This window comes from Catharus ustulatus, chromosome 33 (assembly GCF_009819885.2).
Source record: "Catharus ustulatus isolate bCatUst1 chromosome 33, bCatUst1.pri.v2, whole genome shotgun sequence".
NCBI classification, from domain to species: Eukaryota; Metazoa; Chordata; class Aves; order Passeriformes; family Turdidae; genus Catharus; species Catharus ustulatus.
In genome coordinates this window covers 1,575,008-1,586,667 of record NC_046253.1, presented here as the reverse complement: position 1 = coordinate 1,586,667, position 11,660 = coordinate 1,575,008, and the positions used below count along the sequence as shown (strand labels likewise).

The 11,660-nt window shown below is 43.2% G+C and overlaps 1 protein-coding gene across 1 annotated transcript; it reads right to left on the bottom strand.

Moving 5' to 3' along the window:
- Positions 1-3,622: 3,622 nt before the first annotated feature.
- PGLS (6-phosphogluconolactonase) lies at positions 3,623-11,643 on the bottom strand. Its single transcript, XM_033083695.1, has 6 exons — positions 11,229-11,643; positions 10,802-10,840; positions 10,651-10,719; positions 9,349-9,450; positions 3,736-3,876; positions 3,623-3,649 (listed from the first exon to the last, which is right to left on the bottom strand). The coding sequence occupies exons 1-6, from the start codon at positions 11,496-11,498 to the stop codon at positions 3,623-3,625; spliced, it is 648 nt and encodes a 215-aa protein (XP_032939586.1). The 5' UTR covers positions 11,499-11,643.
- Between the last annotated feature and the right edge of the window lie 17 nt (positions 11,644-11,660).

Sequence of the window (11,660 nt, the reverse complement as noted above, 5' to 3'; positions counted from 1 at the left end):
ATCCCAGATTTTGCCCAAAACCCCGGGATTTCACCCCAAAATTCCCAGATTTCACCCCAAAATTCCCAGAATATCACCCCAACACCCCCAGATTTTGCCCAAAACCCCAGGATTTAACCCCAAAATCCCTGAATTTGAGACCCAGAATCCCAAGAATTAACCCCAAAATCCCCAATTTCACCCCAAAATCCCAAAATTTGAGACCCAAAATCCTAGGATTTACACCCGAAAGTCTCAGGATTTACCCCCAAAAACCCCAGAATTTCACCCCAAAACCCCAGGATTTGAGACCCAAAATCCCAAGATTACACCCCAAAAATCCCAGGATTTCCCCCCAAAATCCCAGGAATTAATCCCAAAATCCCAGATTTCACCCCAAAATCCAGGATTTCGACACAAAATCTCAGGATTTCACCCCAAAATCCCAGAATCTGAGACCCAAAACCACAGGAATTAACCCCAAAACCCCAGAATTTCACCCCAAAACCCCAGGATTTCACCCCAAAATTCCCAGATTTCACCCCAAAATCTCAGAATTTCACCCCAAAAATCCCAGATTTCACCCCAAAACCCCCAGGCTTTAATCCCAAAATCCCAGATTTAACCCCAAAACCCCAGGAATTGACCCCAAAATCCCAGAATTTCACCCCAAAATCCCAGAATTTCACCCCAAAATCCCAGATTTAACCCCAGAACCCCCAGAATTTCGCCCCAAAATCCCAAGATTTGAGACCCAAAATCCCAAAATTTGAGACCCAAAACCCCAGGATTTCACCCCAAAATCTCAGGATTTACCCCCAAAAACCCTAGAATTTCACCGAAAAATCCCAAAATTTCACCCCAAAATCCCAGGATTTGAGACCCAAAACCCCAGATTTTGCCCAAAATTCCCAGAATTTCACCCCAAAAATCCCAGGAATTGACCCCAAAATCCCAGGATTTCCCCTCAAAATCCCCAATTTCACCCCAAAAACCCTCGATTTTGCCCAAACCTCCAGGATTTCATCCCAAAATTCTCAGGATTTCCCCCCAAAACCCCAGGATCTGAGACCCAAAACCCCAGAATTTCACTCCAAAATCCCCAATTTCAGCCCAAAAATCCCAAAATGCCACCCCAAAATCCCAGGATTTGAGACCCAAAACCCCAGAATTTCCCCCCAAAAATCCCAGATTTCACCCCACAACCCCAGGATATAACCTCAAAATTCCAGGAACTAACCCCAAAATCCCAGGATTTGGGACCCAAAATCCCAGGAATTAACCCCAAAATCCCAGATTTACTCCCAAAAATCCCAGAATATCACCCCAAAACCCCAGAATTTCACCCCAAAAATCCCAGATTTCACCCCAAAATCTCCAGATTTAACCCCAAAATCCCCAATTTCACCCCAAAAAATCCCCAATTTTACCCCAAAACCCCAGGATCTGAGACCCAAAACCCCAGAATTTCACCCCAAACTCCCAGAATTTCAACCCAAAATTCCCAGAATTTCGTCCCAAAATTCCCAGATTTCACCCCAAAACCCCCAGGCTTTAATCCCAAAATCCCAGATTTAACCCCAAAACCCCAGGAATTGACCCCAAAATTCCCAGAATTTCACCCCAAAACTCCCAGGATTTCACCCCAAAACCCCAGGATTTCACCTCAAAATCCCAGAATTTACACCCCAAAATCCCAGGATTTCCCCTCAAAATCCCCAATTTAACCCCAAAACCCCATGATTTGAGACCCAAAACCCCAAGAATTGACCCCAAAATCCCAGGATTTCCCCTCAAAATCCCCTATTTCACCCCAAAAATCCTCGATTTTGCCCAAATCTCCAGGATTTCACCCCAAAATTCCCAGGATTTACACCCAAAAATCCCAGAATTTCACCCCAAAATCCCAAAATTTGAGACCCAAAATCCCAGGATTTCACCCCAAAAATCCCAGGATTTACACCCCAAAAATCCCCAATTTCACCCCAAAACCCCAGGATTTGAGACCCAAAACCCCAGAATTTCACCCCAAAATCCCAGATTTCACCCCAAAATCCAGGATTTGAGACCCAAAATCCCAAGATTACACCCAAAAAATCCCAGGATTTCACCCCAAAATCCCAGAATTTCACCTCAAAACCCCAGGATATAACCTCAAAATCCCAGGAACTAACCCCAAAATCCCAGATTTACTCCCAAAAATCCCAGAACATCAACCCAAAACCCCAGGATTTCACCCCAAAACTCCCTGATTTTAACCCCAAAATCCCTAATTTCACCCAAAAAAATCCCCAATTTCACCCCAAAACCCCAGGATTTGAGACCTAAAACCCCAGAATTTCACCCCAAACTCCCAGAACTTCACCCCAAAATTCCCAGAATTTCACCCCAGAATTCCCAGAATTTCATCCCAAAACCCCCAGGCTTTAATCCCAAAATCCCAGATTTAACCCCAAAACCCCAGGAATTGACCCCAAAATCCCAGATTTCCCCCAAAATCCCAGAATTTCACCCCAAAATCCCAGAATTTCACCCCCAAAATCCCAGATTTAACCCCAGAACCCCCAGAATTTCGCCCCAAAATCCCAAGATTTGAGACCCAAAATCCCAAAATTTGAGACCCAAAACCCCAGGATTTCACCCCAGAATCTCAGGATTTACCCCCAAAAACCCCAGAATTTCACTGAAAAATCCCAAAATTTCACCCCAAAATCCCAGGATTTGAGACCCAAACCCCCAGAATTTTGCCCAAAATTCCCAGAATTTCACCCCAAAATCCCCAATTTCACCCCAAAAATCCTCGATTTTGCCCAAACCTCCAGGATTTCAGTCCAAAATTCTCAGAATTTCACTCCAAAAATCCCAGATTTAACCCCAGAATCCCCAGAATTTCGCCCCAAAATCCAAGATTTGAGACCCAAAAATCCCAGATTTTAACCCCAACACCCCCAATTTCACCCCAAAATCCCTGATTTAACCCAAGAACCCCAGAATTTCACCCCAAAATCCCAGGATTTCACCAAGAATTGACCCCAAAACTCCCAGGATTTCCCCTCAAAATCCCCACTTTCACCCCAAAAACCCTCGATTTTGCCCAAACCTCCAGGATTTCAGCCCAAAACCCCCAGGATTTCACCCCAAAATCCCAGAATTTCACCGAAAAATCCCAAAATTTCACCTCAAAATCCCAGGATTTACACCCCAAAATTCCAGAATTTCATCCCATCATCCCAAAATTTGAGACCCAAAACCCCAGGATTTAGCCCAAAAACCCCAGAATTTCACCCCACAATCCCAGGAATTTACCCCAAAATCCCAGATTTACTCCCAAAAATCTCAGGATTTGAGACCCAAAATCCCAAAATTTGAGACCCAAAACCCCAGAATTTCACCCCAAAATCTCAAGATTTCACCCCAAAATCCCAGGAATTTACCCCAAAATCTCAAGATTTGAGACCCAAAATCCCAGGAATTTACCCCAAAATCCCAGATTTACTCCCAAAAATCTCAGGATTTCACCTCAAAACCCCAGAATTTACACCCCAAAATCCCAGAATTTCACCCCAAAACCCAGGATTTGAGACCCCAAACCCCAGAACTTCACCCCAAAAATCCCAGATTTAACCCCAAAATTCCCAGAATTTCACCCCAAAACTCCCAGAATTTCACCCTAAAATCCCAGATTTTAACCCCAACACCCCCAATTTCCCCCCAAATCCCAGATTTTGCCCAAATCCCCAGGATTTCCCCCCAAACCTTGAGCACAGGAGCTTTGCTGGCCCCGGCCGCCACCAGCAGGACCCGGCGGGCGGAGTTGAGCAGCGGCAGCGTCATCGTCACACGCCGGGGAGGGGGCTTGGGAGAGTCCTCCAAAAATCCCACCAGGGAATGCTGCTCCTGGGAAAATAATGGGAAAAATATAAATATTAACAGGAAAAATAATGGGGAAAATGGGAAAAGTTACAGGGAAAAATAACAGGAAAAATCCAGGGGAAAATGAGAAAATTACAGGGAAAAATGGAAATATTAACAGGGAAAATCCAGGGGAAAATGGGAATATTAACAGGGAAAATCCATGGGAAAATGGGAAAAATCCAGGAGAAAATGAAAAAAATAACAGGGAAAAGTAAAGGGAAAAATCCAGGGGAAAATGGAAATATTAACAGAAAAAATGGGAATATTAACAGGAAAAATGGGAATATGAACAGGGGCTTGGGAGAGTCCTCTAAAAATCCCACCAGGGAATGCTGCTCCTGGGAATGGGGAAAATAAATGGGAAAATGTAAATATTAACTGGGAAAAATAATGGGGGAAATGGGAGAAGTTACAGGGAAAAATAACGGGGAAAATCCAGGGGAAAATGGGAAAAAAAACAGGGGAAAATCGAAATATTAACAGGGAAAATCCAGGAAAAAATGGGAATATTAACAGGGAAAATCCAGGGGAAAATGGGAATATGAACAGGGAAAATCCATGGGAAAATGGGAAAAATCCAGGAAAAAATGGGAATATTAACAGGGAAAATCCAGGAAAAAATGGGAATATTAACTGGGAAAAATAGAAATATTAACTGGGGAAATCCAGAGAAAAATGGGAATATTAACAGGGAAAATCCAGGAAAAAATGGGAATATGAACAGGGAAAAATAATGGCAAAAATCCAGGGAAAAATGGAAATATTAACAGAGAAAATGGGAATATTAACAGGGAAAATCCATGGGAAAATGAGAAAAATCCAGGGGAAAATAGAAATATTAACAGCAAAAATAATGGGGAAAATCCAGGGGAAAATGGGAAAATTACAGGAAAAAATGGAAATATTAAAAGGGAAAATCCATGGGAAAAAGGGAAAAATCCAAGGTGAAAATGAAAAAATTAACAGGGAAAAATAATGGGGAAAATGGAAATATTAACAGGAAAAATGGAAATATAAACAGGGGAAATCCAGGGGCTTGGGAGAGTCCTCCAAAAATCCCACCAGGGAATGCTGCTCCTGGGGAAAATAATGGGAAAAATATAAATATTAACAGGAAAAAACAGGAATATTAACTGGGAAAAATAATGGGGAAAATCCTCGGGAAAATAGGAAAAATCCAGGAAAAAATGGGAATATTAACTGGGAAAAATGGAAATATTAACTGGGGAAATCCAGAGAAAAATGGGAATATTAACAGGGGAAAATGGGAAAATTACAGGGAAAAATCCAGAGGAAAATCCAGAGGAAAATGAGAATATGAACAGGGAAAAATAACAGCAAAAATCCAGGGGAAAATGAGAAAATTAACAGAGAAAAATAATGAGAAAAATCCAGGGGAAAATGGGAAAATTACAGGGAAAAATTACAGGGAAAATGGAAATATTAACAGGGAAAATCCATAGGAAAATGGGAAAAATCCTGGGGAAAATGAAAAAATTAACAGGGAAAAATAATGGGAAAAATCCAGGGAAAAATGGAAATATTAACAGGGAAAAATGGAAATATTAACAGGGAAAAATGGAAATATTAACAGGGAAAAATGGAAATATTAACAGGGAAAATTCAGGGGAAAAAGGGAAAAACCCAAGGTGAAAATGAAAAAATTAACAGGGAAAAATAACAGGGAAAATGGGAATATTAACAGGGGAAATGGGAAAATGAACAGGGAAAAATGGGAATATGAACAGGGGAAATCCAGGGGCTTGGGAGAGTCCTCTAAAAATCCCACCAGGGAATGCTGCTCCTGGGAAAATAATGGGAAAAATATAAATATTAACAGGAAAAAACAGGAATATTAACTGGGAAAAACAATGGGGAAAATCGTGGGTAAAATGGGAAAATTACAGGGAAAAATCCAGGAAAAAATGAAAATATCAATTGGGAAAAATGGGAATATTAACAGGGAAAATCCAGGGGAAAATGGGAAAAATCCAGGAAAAAATGGGAATATTAACAGGGAAAATCCAGGAAAAAATGGGAATATTGACAGGGAAAATCCAGGAAAAAATGGGAATATGAACAGGGAAAATCCAGGGGAAAATGGGAATATGAACAGGGAAAATCCAGGAAAAAATGGGAATATTAACAGGGAAAATCCAGGGGAAAATGGGAATATGAACAGGGAAAATCCAGGGGAAAATGGGAATATGAACAGGGAAAATCCAGGAAAAAATGAGAATATTAACAGGGAAAATCCATGGGAAAATGGGAAAAATCCAGGGGAAAATGAAAAAATTACCAGGGAAAAATAATGGGAAAAAACAGGGGAAAATGGAAATATTATCAGGGAAATGGGAATATTAACAGGGAAAATGGAAATATTAACAGGGAAAATTCAGGGGAAAATGGGAAAAATCCTGGGGAAAATGAAAAAATTAACAGGGAAAAATAATGGGAAAAATCCAGGAGAAAATGGAAATATTAACAGAGAAAATGGGAATATTAACAGGGAAAATTCAGGGGAAAATGGGAAAAATCCAGGGGGAAAATGAAAAAATTAACAGGGAAAAATAATGGGGAAAATGGAAATATTAACAGGGAAAACGGAAATATTAACTGCGAAAATGGGAATATTAACAGGGAAAATGGGAATATGAAGAGGGGAAATCCAGGGGCTTGGGGGAGTGCTCTGAAAATCCCACCAGGGAATGCTGCTCCTGGGAAAACAATGGGAAAAATATAAATATTAACAAGAAAAAACAGGAATATTAACTGGGAAAAATAATGGGGAAAATCCTGGGTAAAATGGGAAAATTACAGGGAAAAATCCAGGAAAAAATGAAAATATTAATTGGGAAAAATGGGAATATTAACAGGGAAAATCCAGGGGAAAATGGGAATATGAACAGGGAAAATCCAGGGGAAAATGGGAATATTAACAGGGAAAATCCAGGAAAAAATGGGAATATTAACTGGGAAAATCCAGGGAAAAATGGGAATATTAACAGGGGAAATCCAGGGGCTTGGGAGAGTGCTCTAAAAATCCCACCAGGGAATGCTGCTCCTGGGGAAAATAATGGGGAAAATATAAATATTAACAGGAAAAAACAGGAATATTAACTGGGAAAAATAACGGGGAAAATCCTGGGTAAAATGGGAAAATTACAGGGAAAAATCCAGGAAAAAATGAAAATATTAATTGGGAAAAATGGAAATATTAACAGGGAAAATTCAGGGGAAAATGGGGAAAATCCTGGGGAAAATGAAAAAATTAACAGGGAAAAATAAAGGGAAAAATCCAGGAAAAATGGGAATATTAACAGGGAAAATGGAAATATTAACAGGGAAAATCCAGGGGAAAATAAAAATATGAAGAGGGGAAATCCAGGGGCTTGGGAGAGTCCTCCAAAAATCCCACCAGGGCATCCTGCTCCTGGGGAAATAATGGGAAAAATACAAATATTAACTGGAAAAATAATGGGGAAAATGGGAAAAGTTACAGGGAAAAATAACAGGAAAAATCCAGAGGAAAATGGGAAAAATCCAGGAAAAAATGGGAATATTAACAGGGAAAATCCAGGAAAAAATGGGAATATTAACAGGGAAAATCCAGGAAAAAATGGGAATATTAACAGGGAAAATCCAGAGGAAAATGGGAATATTAACAGGGAAAATCCAGGAAAAAATGGGAATATTAACAGGGAAAAATTCAGGGAAAATGGAAATATTACAAGGAAAATCCAGGGGGAAAATCAAAATATTAACAGGGAAAAATAATGGGAAAAATGGGAATATGAACAGGGAAAATGGGAAAATGAACAGAGAAAATCTAGGGGGAAATGGGAAAAATCACAGGGATTTTTTGGAATTTTTGGAATTTTGGGAATTTGGGGAATTTGGGGATTTTTGGGAATTTTTGGGATTTTTGGGAATTTTGAGAATTTTTTGGAATTTAGAGAATTTGGGGATTTTGGGAACATTGGGAATTTGGGGAATTTTTGGGATTTAGGAATTTTTTTTGAATGATGAGATTTTGGGGAATTTAGGGAATTTGGGAACGTTGGGAATTTTTGGGAATGTTGGGAATTTGGGGAATTTTGGGGAATTTGGGGAATTTTGAGAATTTTTTTTAATTTAGAGAATTTGGGGATTTTGGGAACATTGGGAATTTCAGGAATTTTGGAAATTTTGGGAATTTGAGAAATTTGGGGAATTTCTGGAATTTTTTGGAATTTGGGGATTTTGAGAACATTGGGAATTTGGGGCATTTGGGGAACGTTGGGAATTTAAGGAACAATGAAAATTTTGGGGAGTTTTTGAGAATTTGGGGAATTTGGGGAATTTTTGGAATGTTGGGAATTTAGAGAATTTAGGGAATGTTGGGAATTTTTTGGAATTTTGGGAATTTCTGGGAATGTTGGGAACATTGGGAATGTCAGGGAATTTGGGGAATTTTGGGGATTTGAGAAATCTGGGAAATTTTGGGAATTTAGAGAATTTTGGGGAATTTTGGGAATTTTTTTGAATGTTGGGAATGTCAGGGAATTTCTTGGAATTTGGGAAATTCGAGAAATTTGGGGAATTTTTTTGAATTTAGAGAATTTGGGGATTTGGGAACATTGGGAATTTTGAGAATTTTGGGAATTTGGCGAATGTTGGTAATTTTTGGGAACGTTGGGCATTTGGGGAATTGGGGAATGTTGGGAATTTGGGGAATTTTTGGAATTTTTTGGAATGTTGGGAATTTGGGATTTTTTTTTAATTCGGGGAATTTGGGGAATGTTTTGGAATTCAGGGAATTGTTGGGAAATGTTGGAAATTTGGGGAATTTTTTGGGAACATTGGGAATGTTGGGAGTTTGGGGAACGTTGGGAATTGTTGGGAACGTTGGGAATTTTTGGGAATGTTGGGAATTTTAGGGAACTTCAGGAATTTGAGAATTTTTGGGAATTTTGGGAATTTTTAGGGATTTGGGGAATGTTGGGAACGTTGGGAATTTTGGGCAATGTTGGGAATTTGAGAAATTTGGGGAATTCGGGGATTTTTTTGGAATTCAAGGAATTGTTGGGAATGTTGGGAATTTTGGGCATTTTGGGAACGTTGGGAATTTGGGGCATTTTTTGGAATTTTAGGAATTTTTGGGAACATTGGGAATTTGGGAAATTTTTGGGAATGTTGGGAATTTTGGGGAATTTGGGGAATTTTTGGGAATTTTGGGAACTATGGGAATTTTGGGGAATTTTGAGCATTTTGGAATTTGGGGAATGTTGGGAATTTTTTTGAATTTTGGGAATGTTGGGCATTTATGAATTTTTGCGAATATTGGGAACGTCGGGAATGTTGGGAATTCGGGGAATTTAAGGAATGTTTGGAATGTTGGGAATTTTTTGGAATGTTGGGAATTTTTGGGAATATTTGGGATTTTTGGGAATTCAGGGAATGTTTGGGTGTTACCTGGAGCAGGGCGTGTCCCGGGAACAGCGAGCAGGTGTGACCGTCCGGGCCCAGCCCCAGCAGCAGCAAATCAAACTGGGGCACGGCCGGGCCGGGGAACGCCTGAAAACCAGTATGGACCAGTATGGACCAGTACGGACCAGTACGGACCGGTATGGACCAGTATGGACCGGTATGGACCAGTACAGATGGGTATAAAATAGTACGGACTGGTATGGACCAATATGGACCACTATGGACCAGTATAAACCAGTATGGACCAGTACGGACCACTATGGACCAGTATAAACCAGTATGGACCAGTACGGACCACTATGGACCAGTATAAACCAGTATGGACCAGTACGGACCACTATGGACCAGTACGGACCAGTATGGACCAGTATAGACCAGTATGGATCAGTACGGACCGGTACGGACCAGTATGGACCAGTACGGACTGATATAAACCAATATAAACCAGTACGGACCAGTATGGACCGGTATAAACCAGTATGGACCAGTATGGGCCAGTACAGACTGGTATAAACCAGTATGGACCAGTATGGACCAGTATGGGCAGTATAAACCAGTATGGACCAGTATGGACCGGTATGGACCGGTATGGACAAGTATAAACCAATATAAACCAGTACAGACCGACATAAACCAGTACGGACCAGTATAAACCAGCACAGACTGGTACGGACCGGTATAAACCAGTACAGACCGGTATAGACCAGTATAAACCAGTATGGACAAGTATGAACCGGTACGGACCAGTACAGACTGATATAAACTAATACAAACCAGTACAGACTGCTATGCACCAGTATGGACCAGTATAAACCAATATAAATCAGTACAGACCATTATGGACCAGTACGGACCAATATAAACCAATATGGACCAGTATAAACCAGTACAGACCAGTATGGACCAGTATAAACCAGTACGGACCGGTACGGACCAGTACAAACCGGTAGGGACCGACATAAACCAGTACAGACCAGTGTAAATCAGTACAGACCAGTGTAAACCAGTACAGACTGGTATGGAGCAGTATGGACCAGTGCAGACCAGTATGGACCAGTGCAGACCAGTATGGACCAGTGCAGACCAGTATGGACCAGTGACTGATCCCAGTTTATCCCAGTTCCATCCCAGTCCATCCCAGTACCTCCCAGTCCGTCCCAGTTCCCACCAATCCCCTCCCAGTCCCCTCCCAGTCCATCCCAGTCCATCCCAGTTCCCTCCCAGTCCCTCCCAGTTTGCCCAGTACCCTCCCAATCCCCTCCCAGTCCATCCCAGTTTGCCCAGTACCTTCCTGAGCTGCTCCTCGTAGTCCCTGGCGGCCGCGGCCGGGCCGAGCTCGGGGGAGACGGAGAGAACCTGGGGGCCAGGGGGGGGCAACTGGGAGAACACCTGGGACTGGGAATGGGACACAGCGTTACTGGGAGCACTGGGAGAGAACCTGGGGGCCAGGAGAGGGCAACTGGGAGAACACCTGGGACTGGGAATGGGATCAGGGTTACTGGGAGCACTGGGAGAGAACCTGGGGGGCAACTGGGAGAACACCTGGGACTGGGAATGGGATCAGGGTTACTGGGAGCACTGGGAGAGAACCTGGGAATGCGGATCAGCGTTACTGGGAGCACTGGGAGGGACTGGGAATGGGGATCAGCGTTACTGGGAGCACTGGGAGGGACTGGGAAGGGGTGACACCGTTAACTGGGAGGGACTGGAGGAGCAAACTGGAACAGGAACTGGGAATGGGGCACAGCGTTACTGGGAGGGACTGGGAGGAGCTATGAGGAACTGGGAGGAACTGGGCCAGACTGGGAGGAACTGGTGCAGGCCCAGGGACCCCTCCCGCTGTGCCGCCCTCTCCCCTCCCTCACCCGGTAGGCGCCGCCGGTGCTCTCGGGGTGCTCGGGCGGCACCAGGCGCTCATCGCAGAACGCCACGAGCCAGCGCGACGGATCGGCCCCGGGAGCCGCGCTGAGGGCGGGCGGCAGCTCCCGCGCCAGCAGCGCCACCAGCGAGCCCCCGGACAGCCCCAGCGTGAAGCGGCCGCTGCTCGCCACCGCCTCGGCCGCCGCCTCGGTCACCAACCGCGCCAGAGCCGCGCCGAGCTCGCGTTGGGAAGGGAAAACCGACACGGCCGCCATGATGGCGCCGCCCAGGGGGAGAAGGAGGAAGTGATGTCAGCAGCGCGACGCGTTGCTACGCGACCACTGGTTTTTTCGCCGGAAGTTACGTCATCGCGACGCGTTGCTTAGCAACGCGCGGCCTAGCGAAGCCTCGGCCTTGCGTAGCGGCGCTGCCCGGAG